Source organism: Ascaphus truei, chromosome 18, assembly GCF_040206685.1.
Source record: "Ascaphus truei isolate aAscTru1 chromosome 18, aAscTru1.hap1, whole genome shotgun sequence".
NCBI lineage: Eukaryota > Metazoa > Chordata > Amphibia > Anura > Ascaphidae > Ascaphus > Ascaphus truei.
Genome location: NC_134500.1, coordinates 19,338,179 through 19,353,964, shown reverse-complemented (window position 1 = coordinate 19,353,964; position 15,786 = coordinate 19,338,179). Strand labels below are relative to the sequence as shown.

General features: G+C 42.0%; 1 protein-coding gene across 1 annotated transcript in view; it reads right to left on the bottom strand.

Moving 5' to 3' along the window:
* Nucleotides 1–5,630: 5,630 nt before the first annotated feature.
* The window catches only part of MYZAP (myocardial zonula adherens protein), an 82,682-nt gene continuing 72,526 nt past the window's right edge, over nucleotides 5,631–15,786 (bottom strand). Inside the window, exons 14-16 of the mRNA XM_075575789.1 lie at nucleotides 12,762–13,385; nucleotides 12,288–12,498; nucleotides 5,631–6,506 (exon numbers count right to left, since the gene is read on the bottom strand). Of these exons, the coding sequence (XP_075431904.1) occupies nucleotides 6,369–6,506; nucleotides 12,288–12,498; nucleotides 12,762–13,385 (973 nt within the window). The 3' untranslated portion in view covers nucleotides 5,631–6,368. The remainder of the gene's footprint in view (nucleotides 6,507–12,287; nucleotides 12,499–12,761; nucleotides 13,386–15,786) is intronic.

The window sequence follows — 15,786 nt, the reverse complement described above, 5'->3', positions numbered from 1 at the left end:
ATCAGAGATTCTCAAACTTTTCCATATTATGACCATTATATTGTTAATAGTTTGGACGGCCACGATACAGTTCTTACCCTTGGGTGGGGTGTGTGTGTGTGTGTGTGTGTGTGTGGGTAGGTAGGCAGGCACCTCGCCCTCCTGCTGTCATTACGGATATAGAGCTCCAAAGTAAGGAGCTTATTTGTACTTCCACATCCTGTTGGACTGGAACCAGCCTAGCTAGCCAGTCTCTTAGTTAGACTCCCTAATGTGGAGTAGGCTTTTGTTTTATGAAAAACAAAAAAGGTAGCGCTAAATTTCAATGGTGCTAATATATTCTAAATGGAAAATGGCGGCTGCCTGTGATATAACACTGACCCCCAGGTCAGAGAAACAACATGTGACACAAATATTATATCTATGGCACCCCGCACATAACCCCAAAAATAAAAGGATATATACAACCCGAATCAGATGCTGGATCAGGTGTAGGGATGTGCTCCAAACGAAGAGGATATCATATAATTGGAAAAAAAATAAAAACACATATAGCGTAATATTGTAAAACAATGGGCACTGAGTCAATACAGTGAACCAATTAAAACACAAAATATATAAATAAATAATAAAACTAAAACAAGGAGCTGGGAGAAAACAACAGGTAATAAAACACATTTAATACACAATTAATGTTAAACAACATATTAGGACATAACCATAATTTAGACAGAAATTAGGTCTGCTAGAAAAACTGCTGCTGTAGCTGAAGTTACCGCTTAACAGACATAAGATAGTGTTGAGCAGTGGATAAGTCAGAGAGTATCCCCTCTCGTGTACGTGAACCAGCTCGTGGCGTCTCCTCTGTGTTGCGGTTGTAGTATCCCTCAGTTCTCCCTCCTGTGCTGTTCGCCTCCCGGTCATGCAGTCTCAGACCTCGGTGCGCAGTCAGCTCGGGAGCGGGGGGAACCGCCTCCACAGATTCACCAAACGGGGATCTCGCCAAGGATCTAAACAGCAGCGGCAGATTCGCCGCGTTCTGACTTTCAAACAGCATGCACGATGTAGTTCAGTCGGTAATTGTCACCAGAGTAGGCAGCAGGGCCAGCAGATACCCACCCTACGCGTTTCGGAAGTAAACCTTCCTTCCTCAGGGGCAAAAAGTTAATGATTCAGTCCCTGTAAGTCCATGACATTTATAGTCCTGATTAAACGGCACAGTGTACCTGTTGATCGGTTCTGACATGCGCAATGATGATTACAGCGCTGTTAGAAGTCCCAGCTCAAAACAATAAGGGAAAAACAACAAAAACAATATACAGACATGGGAAACGATTAACAAACAAGAAAAATATACAAGTTAACCCATATATAAAGTTAATACTTGGGTCATACATGGTAATAACAAAACATATATTAAATATCCATGTTAGGTTATGTGCAGTGCGCCAACCAATATTTAAATCTGGATAAGTGTGCATAAATGTGGATAGTGCTAATAACATCAAATGTGTGTATAATAATATTATAAATTGTGTGAAACATAATAAAGTGTACATAGAAATATAATTATTGAATAGAACTGTGTGGATACAGTCCAAATTGTGCAACATGCTTAAGATCTACCTAAGCATGTTGCACAATATGGACTGTATCCACACAGTTCCAAACAGTTCTATGTTTTGTTATTACCATGTATGACCCAAGTATTAACTTTATATATGGGTTAACTTGTATATTTTTCTTGTTTGTTAATCGTTTCCCATGTCTGTATATTGTTTTTGTCGTTTTCCCCTTATTGTTTTGAGCTGGGACTTCTAACAGCGCTGTAATCATCATTGCGCATGTCAGAACCGATCAACAGGTACACTGTGCCTTTTAATCAGGACTATAAATGTCATGGACTTACAGGGACTGAATCATTAACTTTTTGCCCCTGAGGAAGGAAGGTTTACTTCGGAAACGCGTAGGGTGGGTATCTGCTGGCCCTGCTGCCTACTCTGGTGACAATTACCGACTGAACTACATCGTGCATGCTGTTTGAAAGTCAGAACGCGGCGAATCTGCCGCTGCTGTTTAGATCCTTGGCGAGATCCCCGTTTGGCGAATCTGTGGAGGCGGTTCCCCCCGCTCCCGAGCTGACTGCGCACCGAGGTCTGAGACTGCATGACCGGGAGGCGAACAGCACAGGAGGGAGAACTGAGGGATACTACAACCGCAACACAGAGGAGACGCCACGAGCTGGTTCACGTACACGAGAGGGGATACTCTCGGACTTATCCACTGCTCAACACTATCTTACGTCTGGTAAGCGGTCACTTCAGCTACAGCAGCAGTTTTTCTAGCAGACCTAATTTCTGTCTAAATTATGGTTATGTCCTAATATGTTGTTTAACATTGTGTATTAAATGTGTTTTATTACCTGTTTTCTCCCAGCTCTTTGTTTTAACTTGTTTTAGTTTTATTACTTATTTATTTATATATTTTGTGTTTTAATTGGTTCACTGTATTGACTCAGTGCCCATTGTTTTACAATATTACGCTAAATGTGTTTTTATTTTTTTTCCAATTATATGATATCCTCTTCGTTTGGAGCACATCCCTACACCTGATCCAGCATCTGATCCGGGTTGAATATATCCTTTTATTTTTGGGGTTATGTGCGGGGCGCCATAGATATAATATTTGTGTCACAGGCATGTTTTATGCTTTGTTTTTCCTTAAAGGGACAGAGTGTCAAATATGCTGTTATTGTTGTGGAGAAATAAATCACCAAAGTATTATTTCACTACAAGAATTGTGTCGCCTACTTACTAGCCACAGCAATTCTGCCACTAGTGGTGTCAGAAGCAGGATGCTGAACACCCTGTAAAAGTGACAAAGCTGCCAATTATGACTGGTAGATCCTGTGCGGGGTGCTACTATCAGTATGGAGGACGTGGTAAAGAAGCTGCTACAAAGCACCATGGTTCAGCACGAAACCAACCGGCCTGTATCTGACAAAATAATCAACAGAGGCCTCTACAGAACTCCTATATGTGAAATGCCCAAAGGGAATTCTAGATAGCGTCAAAGAACAGACTGTTCCGGGGAAGAATGTTATCCAATAAGTTGAAGATTTGAAAGAACACATTGCCCATGTTGCTCCAATAGTCAGACAACAATTGGAAGAGACACAGAGGGCCCAACAAAATCTTTACAAACAGGCATGCTATAGTCCGCAGTTTTCAACCAGAGGACGGGGTAATGGTGCTTGTTCCCGCAACCGAAAGCAAGTTGTTATCACATTGGAGAGGGCCATATGAAGTTGTAGAACTGGTAGGACCAGTGAATTATAAAATTAGACAGCCAGATCGGAGGAAGGTAGAACAGATCTACCATATAAATCTGCTAAAATCCTGCAGGGATAGAGAGGTATATCTGACGGTGGTAGGTCACCCGTTGGAAAATGTGGAGAACCAAACAGTTACAATTTCGACAGAGCTCACTCCTGAACAACACGGGGAAGCTGTCAAAATTATAAATCAAAACATAGGATGTATTTTTATCTTGCCTGGGAAAACTAGGGTGGTTTTTCATGATATAGGCAACGAACGAGTAATAGCCGTTAAGATAAGGCACTATAGAATCCCAGAAGCGGAGCTATTCAGTCAGAGGTAAAGAAGATGCTAAACCTAGGTGTACTTAAGGAGTCACAGTCAATGGTCAAGCCCGATCGTCTTGGTACCTAAGCCAGACGGCTTGATACGGTTTTGTAATGACTTCAGAAGTTAATGAAGTCTATGTTTGACGCATATCCCATGCCTCGGGTGAACGACTTCAGAAAACGGGCTCTCGCCAGCCTCTCACCACTTTAAACCTCACGATGGGTTATTGGCAAATTCCGCAAACAGGGTCGGCAAAAGAGAAAAATGCTTTCTCCACACCTGATGGCCTCTTCCAGTATACCGTTTCACCCTTTTGCCTTCATAGTGCTCATACAATTTTCCAAAGGTTAATAAATAAATTGTTACAGCATCACTCGAACTACGCCTCAGAATACTTAGACAATGTATGATTACTTTTTTGAGCCCCAGTCTCCTATGGACTCTTTACTTCGACGATGTAGCAGTCAGGTTGAGACTCATCTACAAAAGTTTGGGGCGGTGTTAAGAACTTTTCGGGAAGCGGGTCTTAACGCCAACCCAACTAAATGTTCAGTCAGTCGGGTTGGCTGAAGCAAAATATCTTGGCTATGTGGTAGGTAGGGCCAGCTCAATAAGTAGAAGCAACCGAGAACTGGCCCTGTCCCCTTAGAAAGAAACAAAACAGATTAGGACATTTCTAGGTATTTTGGATTTATACAGGCGATTTATACCCCATTTTGCAACCTGGGCTGCAATGCTTTCTGACAATAAAAGCAAGGGCACCCGATGTGGTAAAATGGACCAGGCTTACCCGCTGATTTCGGTCATTGCAGCCCTTTTAATTTTACAGTCCAGCATCGTGCAGGCAAACTGCATGGTAATGCACATGCATATTCTAGGGTGCACAGTCTTGGTGCATGGGGCCGCTCCACATGATAAAGTTATGCTGGGTAGGGGGATATGTGACAGTCATAGACTGTCTATATTAGTAGGAGGTGGCACTATGCCTGCTATTCTTGGTGTTAACTCCACCATCTAGGCAATCCACAGGTGAACTCAATTAACTCAGCTCACCTGCTTTAAGAAGGGAAAAGGGGAAAGCTTCTGTGGAGCAGTCTCTCTCAGGTGAGTGATATCAGAGGAGAGCTGGAAGCAGGCAGGCTGCTTGCCCTCCCACTGTCCTTAAGGATATAGAGCTCCATGGTAAGGAGCTAATTTGGACTTCTACATCGTGTTGGAGTGGAATTAGCCTAGCTAGCCAGTCGGTTAGTCAGGCTGTGTTATGTTTAGTCTCCCTAATGTGGAGTAGGTTTTTGTTTCGCTTTTTTTTTTCCCCTTAAAAAGGGACAGTGTGTCTAATATTCTGTTATCGTTGAGGCAAAATAAACCACCAAAGTATTATTTCACCAGAAGAATTGTGTCGCCTACTCACGAACCACGGCCATCCTACCACAGTATATACACATGTATATATGGAGGAAGGTAGAGGGGAAGAGAGCTCTATAGCGTAATGACAAAGAAAAAAAAAAAGGAGTACAAGTGGCACTCAAGTGTAGGAGAATTAAAAGTAATTAGGTTGACAAGTCACAAGCTGGTTCCAGCAGACGAAGACATGTTGTCTCAGAGTAGTGGGACTGGTGAAACCCTCCCGTTGGGATGGGATGGGGTAGAGATCCGATGTGCACTGCTTACTAAGATCTTATTGTTGTATCCAAATTCTTGAAAGTTCTTTTAGATCACCCAAATGAGGGGTATTTACAGTTACAATTATGTTTGCCAATACTTTAAATTGGCAAGATTTCTCACAGCTGCTCATACAAATAAATCTGTGTTTACAAAATCGACAGTAAGTCATGCAAGCAATTAGTGTTACTTATATGACTGCCATCCACTTCAATGGATCAAGTTTAAAAAGCAACAAAATAACTACTGTACTATTGTTCTGTGTCTAGAAAAATGGTTTAAAATAAATAAAAATAATTAATTTTTTTTTTTTTTTTAAAAACACAATTTCAGCACTGGTAATTTGTAGCAAAAATATAAATAGTGGTTTATTGAAATATGCAGCTTTTAAAACGGCTTAATGTTTTGTATAGAAAAAACACGTGCAAATCAAGGAGGAGGTTTAGAGGAGAAAACTGCATTGTACAAAGAGTCAACAATGTTTACTTTAGAGATTGTACACACAGGAACAACGTAATATTACTGTTGCAGTTAACCCCTGCAGTTTGCCCTCAAGCGTCTACTGTACGTTTACCTTGTGAAAAAAAACCTGCAAAATAGCTTCTGATATAGCAATATGAATTTTTAGGGCAGCCAAACATTTCACATGTTCAAGAACATTTTTCAGGCAAAAAATTGTCAAATCTGTGTAATTGCCAAACTATTGTTTCTTACAACAAAACATACCTTTTATATCCTTACAATTTCTTATAGACTTTCTCGCAGCAGTGTAATAAGTCTGCATAGGCACAGATATAGTTTTGAATTTTATATTGTCAATGGTAAAAATTCACACTGTATTTTCTGTTATGGAAGACAGTTTTGGCAATACCTTTTTGCACGATAAAATTACAAAATGCAGTCTTATCTGCTAATCAATAATGTAACTCCTGCTACCAGAGATGCCTTCTATGCATACAAGTCTTCTTATACTGTATGTGCTAACGCAAGAGTGTTGGGGCAGTAATCTATATAGATAGGACACCAGTAGTTATCAGAGCTTCGATGAACCATAGTCGTCCAAGTCACAAAACTTTCCGCTTAGTCGTCACTTTCATGGTTTTCATCATCTCTTATGTCCCTGTATTTCATGTAGGAGTCTCCTTCAGGGTTGAATGTCTCCATTTTAATGTTCAGCTTCTCAGCTAATCTTTCTGCTGCTAGTTTGCCTTGATTTTCCTAGAATACAGAAAAATGTATAATCTAATATTATATATGTCAGATCTGTGAATATGCTCATAAGTGTTTTTTTTTTTTTTTTTTTTTTTAATCATTACAAGACACCTAAATGGAGTATAACAAATGTGGTTGTTCAGATAATAATGTTCAGTGCACACGTTCCCAAATTGAAAGTTGTGAGGTTTTTTAAAGGAATATGTGCAGAACGTTATTTTGTCGGACTATTGAGTATTACTGACAATGTCTCAACTACACATGGTAAGGTGCAAAAATGTTATTACATTGGTTTCATAATCCCTATCACTTTATCTTTAACAATGTAGTAAATAGACATTCGTTTAAAATATCCATGATGTACTAGAGCTCTCCAACAGGCAGCCTGTGAAGAGCCTTGATGTTGTCCATGGACTCTGCTCTTGCCAATTTTATACGAGTTGCTTAGGTAGTTAAGGGTTGATACTGAAGATACTAATATGGGTATAGATGTTATAAATGGGTGCAAAATGTTGAAATATATACATTTTCGAGTCTTTAATTTATCAATAATTACATTACAATAAACTAGTGGCCATTCTACTCCTAAATGCTTTAGATCTGGCCTCTTCGGAGAACTAGTTGAAGAGCCTGGATATACTATATAGGAACAGATCCTGTATTTTACAATAACATAATAAATGACCTCCCACAAGTAAATGGGCATGGAAATAAATTAGCAATCAAGGGCCAGATTAAATAAATGGTGCCGAAAGCTGCAAGACACTTCAAGGCCAGCTCACTTGAAAAAGCGGTTACAGGTCTTCTGGTTTAGCACTGCTTAGTAAAAATGGCCCAAAATGTGTAATGTAAAGAAGAGGCTAAATTAAACTTGTGACAGTATGAGCACATTTTGGTTTACTGACCAATTCCTACATATTCAACTATTACCCAGTCACATTCTGTTTTCTTTTGGACAACACCAAAATTACATTTTTTGTTCACAAAATCAGTAGGTATAAAGACAATGTTATATTAGGTAGCAATATAAACACAATTGCAATTCCACAATTTAACTGAATGATTAAACCTTAAAGTTTTTAATCATCATAGCTAATGTTTTCACATTATATTTCCTAACGTATGCTACAAATTCAAAGCTTTATGGAATTGTCTGGAGTGTCAACAAAGTAAGTTATTTAAAAATCGGTAGGAACAGACCAAATGCATTTATTAGGAATGTCTGTTCGTGAGCAAATTTGGTAGGGAGCTCCCTCTTGTGGCAAACCGCAGGAAAGATAGGTTGAGACTAAAAATATTGAGTGGGCTGCTTGCTGAAAGCTAGAAAGAACTAAAAAGGCACATAATGTGACTTACATGTACAAAACAATTAAAAAAAAAAAAAATAAAGGAATAAAAAAGTATGGGCATACCGACAAATGGCTTTATAGTAGGGGTATTCAACTCCAGTCCTCAAGGGCCAACAACAGGTCAGGTTTTCAGGATATCCCTGCTTCAGCACAGGTGCATAGTCGTTGACTGAGCCACCTGTGCTTAAGCAGGGATATCCTAAAAACTTGACCGGTTGGTGACATTTGAGGACTTGAGTTGGCCACTGCTGCCTTATGGCTTTAGACTAAGAACGAGGAGGCTTACTATAAATTCAAGGTTATTCCCATGTGACACTGGACACGTCATTTTATCTGCATAGGTTACAGAAATTCTATTTAAATCTCTTTGGAGACTGCGGTCTCTTTTCATATATCTCCTAGTGTTGTACCGAGTCACGAGGATTGCCGGGTACATGGGCCAATTTGCAGGCTGGATATCGGGTACCCGGCCAGGTAGCATTGGCTTACCTGCAGCCGGTGGCGGAGGATGAGGAAGACCGCTGCGGAGGGTGAGGGCCACCATGGCAACATAATTGGAGCAGCAGCAGACATCCTGGTGACTGTGACAGCAGCATAAGTCCTTGTTCAGCCAGCGGGAGCAGCGGAACACAGCACACAGCACACACTGGTGGGATCCAGGGAACCATGTGACCGGAGCAGGAGCATTCCTATTGGACAGCCGGGGAGGAGCTGGCTGTCCAATAGGAACGCTCCTGCTCCGGTCACATGGTTCCCCGGCTCCCAGCAGCATCAGCTGTGTGCCGTGTTCCACTGCTCCCGCCGACTGAACCAGGACTTCTGCTGCCGTCACCGCCACCAGGACGTCTGCTGCTGCTCCAACGATGTCGCCGCAGTCGTCCTCACCCAACGCAGCGGTTTTCCTCACCCTCCGCCGCTGGCTGCAGGCAAGTTTTGAAGTCTTTATCAGCTGCTTTGAAATTACCCGGCTCCGGGTTCTGACTCGGTGCCGGTCCCAGCCCCCTGCTGCCAGGTCCGGGTAAGTTCCGGGTAGCTGAAAAAGCGTTGGGCACTCGGTACATCACTAATATCTAGATAAACACGGGAAAAATATATTTTACACTGTATTTGTTGTAGAACTGGAAGAACAGGCAATTCCTGGCACCAATAGAAAACAGAGAGGGACCTCGTTCAAACCCCTTGATGGTGGAAGCGTGCTGCCGAGGGAGTGGGTAAATGCAGATATGGAGATGTGTCAAGGAAGGCACACAAAGAATCCCTTTTATTAGGTGCACTGCTGACCTTTATAGAATAAAGTGGTCGGGGGTGACAACGTGTGTATAATAAATTAATTTTATTTATTCGTGATATTTATTCGTGAAAGTGTAATAAAAATGTAATAAAAACAGTATATGTTGTTTGTATCCACTGATATACTGTGTTACAAATAGACACTCGGTGGTCTAATGATCTACTGCAAACCAAACTGTAGATATTAGTTAACAAATAAGGTCCTAGTTACTAGTGGAATGGTTGTTGCTCAGTGTGTAGCAAATGTTAGTGACTTTATCCGAATGCATCTCTTGATAGATTGTTCAGATAGTAGTGGCTCTGATAAATGGAGAGCGTGGATGGTGAGGACGTACTGGTTGTCTTGTACTGCGAGTGTCCCTAAAGGTACTGACACGCTAGTTGCTGGGTGGATCTTGTAGCACACACTGACCTCAAGGTAAGTAAAGGTGGATGGATGTCCCCTTTGGTCATGTGATTGGTTACACCAGTGGGTGAAGGTGTGGTGATGGGTGACCCTATACCAAGTAGTATTGCTAACTGTTGATAAAACGTGTAAGTACCCAGTGGTGCTGAGGTATATCTATTACTGCTGAGCTGTAGTAGTCATATGTGGGCTGAGTCTACAGTGTTTCTAGCAGAAGTCTAAGTTCACAGTACTGTCCGATAACAGTTAGTCAGAGGTATGTTTCTGCTAAAAACAGGACAGGCTTTCGTGTCCAAAAAACACTGCAGATGTTTGCACTAATGGGGTGCACTGTATCAGCCTAGGGCATGACCTATACTGACTCTCTGATATAGCCAAAGTTTTTGTAGATAGTACAGCGAGGTGTACCGTCTTGTACTTGGCATACCCTCCCTAGTGGCTCTGGAGTCTGAGAGTCAGGATCCCATTGCGCATGCGCCAAACGCCGTTGGTGTCGCTGCCTGTTCAGTGAATAGCAGTGTGCGGGCCGGATCGAGACTGGTTGCCTATCCCCTTGCAGAGTGCCCCTTGGCGAGTCTTGCTAGAAAAGGTACAGTTAAAATCATGTACGTCTAAGCTCGGCCCGTGGTTGGCCGCTGTGTTCAGGGGTGTAGTGTTTGGCTAGAGGTCACCTGTAGAGTTGTATAGCGGTGTGTCCAAGTTATTGGTGGCCTGGTAAGTACAGCAGTGTAGTCAGTCTTTCACCTGGCATACTATTTCTAAAAGGCTCTTATAGTATATTATAGTATAGAGTCAGTGTCACGTTGCGCATGCATCAAGACCCGATCTGTATCGCTGCCTGGACAGTGGTTCACGGTGTATAGACAGAGTAGAGACTGTCCCCGTGCCACTTGCAGCGCCCCTTGGTGAGTGTTGTTGGGCAGATCACTGTAAGGATAGTGAGTGGCAGTGGTGTACACGCTGGAAAGCTTATCAGTAGGTGTGGTGAGCCGCGGTGCTCGGTGGTTGGCAACAAGCCACTATTTGGAGTGGGTTGGCGGCTCAGCTGTGTACCGCGTCCAAGGGCGCAGATATTTTACCGCCCAGAAGCGTGACAAGTGTTTGTATAGCAGCGCCTCTTGGTGAGTGTCGTTGGACAGATCACTGTTTAGATAGTGAATGGCAGTGCTGTACACGCTGAAAAACTAATCAGTAGGTGTGGTGAGCCTCAGTGCTCGGTAGTTGGCAACAAGCCACTTTTAGGAGTGGGTTGGCGGCTCGGCAGTGTACCGCGTCCAGGAGCGCAGATATTCTCCCGCCCAAAAGCGGGACAGGTGTTTGTATAGCAGTATTGGTATGGTAGTGTGTACCTCAGCTGCAGAGAGCACTGCCCAGTGGCAGTGCCAACACCTCTTTAAATGGGTGTATCACGTCAGAGATGCATATCCTCGGATTAAGGCTGAGTGAACAGCACAAAAAATATATTAAGCAGTGCTTGGTGTATCTACAGGTAAGTCTTATGTAGATGCTATCGGCAGAGACCCGACATGCTGCACGTTTCGTCGGTTCCTGCGACTTCTTCCGGGGTGCCACAGGGCAGTGCTCTTTGCAGCTGAGGTACACTACCGTACCAATACTGCTATACAAACACAGCGGCAAACCACGGGCCGAGCTTAGACGTACATGATTTTAACTGTACCTTGTCTAGCAACACTCGCCAAGGGGCACTCCGCAAGGGGATAGGCAACCAGTCTCGATCCGGCCCGCACACTGCTATTCACTGAACAGGCAGCGACACCAACGGCGTTTGGCACATGCGCAATGGGATCCTGACTCTCAGACTCCAGAGGCACTAGGGAGGGTATGCCAAGTACAAGACGGTACACCTCGCTGTACTAACTACAAAAACTTTGGCTATATCAGAGAGTCAGTATAGGTCATGCCCTAGGCTGATACAGTGCACCCCATTAGTGCAATACGGATACCCCCCCACACACCTAACATCTGCAGTGTTTTTTGGACACGAAAGCCTGTCCTGTTTTTAGCAGAAACATACCTCTGACTAACTGTTATCGGTATAGGGTCACCCATCACCACACCTTCACCTACTGGTGTAACCAATCACATGACCAAAGGGGACATCCATCCACCTTTACTTACCTTGAGGTCACTGTGTGCTACAAGAACCACCCAGCAACTACCGTGTCAGTACAAGACAACCAGTACGTCCTCACCATCCACGCTCTCCATTTATCAGAGCCACTACTATATGAACAATCTATCAAGAGATGCATTCGGATAAAGTCACTAACATTTGCTACACACTCTGAGCAACAACCATTCCACTAGTAACTAGGACCTTATTTGGTAACTAATATCTAGTTTGGTTTGCAGTAGATCATTAGACCACCGAGTGTCTATTTGTAACACAGTATATCAGTGGATACAAACAACATATACTGTTTTTATTAAATTTTTATTACACTTTCACGAATAAATATCACGAATAAATAAAATTAATTTATTATACACACGTTGTCACCCCGACCACTTTATTCTATAAAGGTCAGCAGTGCACCTAATAAAAGGGATTCTTTGTGTGCCTTCCTTGACACATCTCCATATCTGCAATTCCTGGCACCATACACCGTTTAATGGGTGGCTGGCCCCACGGTTTATAAAAAGCACTGAACGTTAAACTCTGAAATGGAAAGCGCGACCACTGCTGCCTCTTCGATCAATCCCATGAAAACCAATTCTTACCTCATAACTCTGTTTCTGTGCTAACTGAAGGGCGAGAGATTCCTCTAAAGGCAGTAGCTGGGTTGGTTTATAATGAAGTGGTGGAATCCTAGCGGATGTCATCTCATCGATGTGTTTATTATCTCGCGCCCGTCTTTCTTCCTGGGAGAGTTGGGGTTTCCTGCCCCCTGGTGACAGACTGGGCGACGAGCAATTAGACCCTGATGGCAACCTGAAAAAGGATGAATAATTTTAATACATTTTTAACCAAAAATAGCATAAATTAACTACTGTAAAATAATCGGTTACAGCTAATTAGATGAATCTGCTTTTTTGCAAATTGCAAAACATTTATAGGACTAAAACAAACATTATACAAATGTCATTATACAAGAGCTTTGAATGTCATACCAAGCCCTACAATCCTGCAGAGATGACGGAGTAAAGCAAATGATTAAATATTTTGCCATACTGTATGTCGAATTTTACACTTACTGGTTAGGTCTGAAAATATCATTTTTCTGAAGTGGGTGACTGGATCTATTTTCCAGCACTTCAATGTAATGAGGTTTCGTCTGTGTCCTCGGAGAGAATGGCTTTTTTTCTTGAACGGTCGAGGTGTCCACTGTATTCCTGACGGTTTCTTCATTACTAGCCTCGAGGTTAATCTTCTCTAAGCCAGTAACTAAAATTTCAGCATCCAAGCATGATATTTCGGCCTTATTTCCCATTTTGGCTGCATTTCTAGGAGTTTCTTCATTTTTATTCATTGGACTGGTAATGTTTTCATCCAGGCGAGAGTTACATTGCATTTCAGTGGAGTTAGATTGTTCTCTGTTGTTGCCTGTGCCATCATACAGTGAATTCGCAGTGGCGGGCAGAACATTCTTGTTAAACTGTGCACTCTTATCTTGTTTGCTACTCGATATATTGTCCTCATAAGTTGCTGTTCGTTTTATGCTTTGTGTCACATTATTTTGGTTTGCCTGAAACTCCAGTCTAACTGCTGACAGCAGCTCAGTTGTTCTTTTTAATTCTTCATGTTCCACAATAGCAAGTCTCACTTTTGCAGCGTAATCCAAAATCTTTTTTCCCCGGTCAGGCAGTTTGGCAATAAATCTTCTAAAAAAAACAGAAAAACAATGTTCAAGTATTTAAACTCCAACTGTAGACAAATTATTAAATCTATGATTCAAAAGATTGCTGGCTCAGAAAGTCAAATGTTTTAAATCTCTATAGAACAGAGTTCTATGCAGTTTTCCCAAGTAAAGAAAATAAATGTAAACAGGACAAGTTAAATCTCAAAGCACGTCATATAATCTAGTAAAATTAATTTTGTAGACGATAAAACCCAGAAATGCTCAAATTATAGTTATGTAAAATAATCTATATGCTCTGAATGACCTCAAAATTTTAGTTAAAAAAATATTATATATCAGACTATTAATAATAAAAAGAAGAAATATAACAATAACCACTTCTAATAATTTCTACTACCAGCTTAAAATAGAGATAGATAGGATATAGGCAGACAGACACAGATATAGATATTATTATTATTATAATAATAATAGACAAACACAGTCACGGACAGATATAGACTGACAAAAAATTTTTTTGTAGTACATGGATAGAAGAATGTTTTGCAGATTGTCTGAGGCTGAAAGCTTTAAAGAAGCATGAAAAAAAAATAGCACTCTTGTATAGACTAACTGTGTAGAGAATCCAAGAAGAAAAATTCAGCATCCATCAATTTCAAATTTATTAGGGGGTATGATGAAGAAATATGTTCCAGGCCTTTAATAAGGAGTAACAAAATTCTTTGAATGTCATTGTGTGTACCGGGATGCCAACTACATGCTATGGAAAAGATACATTGATTCTTCTACGGCAGGGCAGCCTGAAGTCAATTTTGTCAACAGGCTCAATAACCAGCACAACACCATCAGGCTGCGTCCATAGGACTGCAGCCGTGCCGAGGCGCGCGGAGGCTGAGGGAAAGCGGGTGCTTTCCCTGGCCTTGGTCCGCGCGCCGTGTCGGGGGGGCGGGCCAGTGACGTCACGGAGCTGGTTCGCCCTCATTGGGCGAACCGCTCACGTGACCGGCCCTGCGCTCCCTTGAGCGCTTGATTTAAAAATTTTGGTAAGACTTACGCTTACGCACGCTTGCGGAAGCGTAAGCGAGCCCCTGCTAAAGCCGCTCTCATTGCGGCTGCAGGGGCTCAGTGCTGACCGTGAGCGCGCCTCAGCATGGGTCAGCGCTTATGGACGCAGCCTTAGACTCACTTCATCAGTTGATCATACCACTACATATTTTCTACAAGTCACTGTTGACAAGAAATGGGAAGTATAACTACTGACATTATTACCAAGGCCATCTGTTCTAGCGCCAGTGTTATTGTACATGACTGACGTCTTACCTGATGAAAGCCCTGTAGAGTCCTGAAACATTGCATATCTTCTGCATGCTCCCTAAAAAAAAATAGCACAAAAATTGTGAAATTGATGGATGCAGAGTTTTTCTGGTAGGATTCTCTACGCTGCGAGTGCTACGTCTTTTTTGGCTTCGGATTTATCGCAGTGTGCTGGGTTTCTTACTCTCTGCACTTTTGTATCCTTTTTTCAATAGTGTACTTTTAAAAAGCAGTCTCACGGCGTAACACATACTGCAGTTGCACCATCGTGATAGCATTCAGTCAAGTTATATTAATCCTTTCCCATTTTAACATGTGATTCATAATGTAGTCTAATTACCACCTTTTTAAATTATTAAGCAAAGTCGCAGAAGAAACAAGAAATACTCATGCAAACATTTTGCAAGCACTCAAACTCCTTGGTTCCAAACTTCCAGGGACCCACAGTAGCGATCAGGTTTAAAAAATTATTCTTTACAGAGTCAGAGGTTAGTGGCACCAGACTGTCACCGGAACTATAGCATCTAGGACCATGACATACCTGGTACGATAATAGGGCCTCTGGCATGTCAGGGCCTGTGATGTCAGTACATCATAAGGGTCCTCTAACATGAAACTATTCCATTTAGCTGGGGGTCAGAACATTATTTAACCAAAGAGCAGAAAGCAAACTAAACTCATGCTTCGTACATTGGTAGAAACAGGCAACTGGTCCTTATTGGGAAGTATAGCACTTAGATTGTAAGCTCTATATCACTTAGATTGTAAGGGCAGGGATTTCATTTCCTATTGGCGGATGTTTGCTGCACTTGTTTTAGAATTCCCTAAAGTGTATGGTCTTTTCTAAAACCACCAAGTACACTGTGGGTGCTATATAAAGATGATACATATATCGCAGAGAAGGACGAGTAGCTGTGTTGGTCTCCTTTTTTCCATGTGGTAAAATACCAAAAGGAGCTAAGAATAGGTAGTGTGAGGCTCTTCATCAGGTTTATATATCATTGATTATAGTGGCACTCAACTAAAAATGGTGTACTACCTGGGTGCTTTAGATCAGGGGAGCGCAAACTTTTGGAGCTGCGCCCCCATACCTGCTCCCCCCTTAC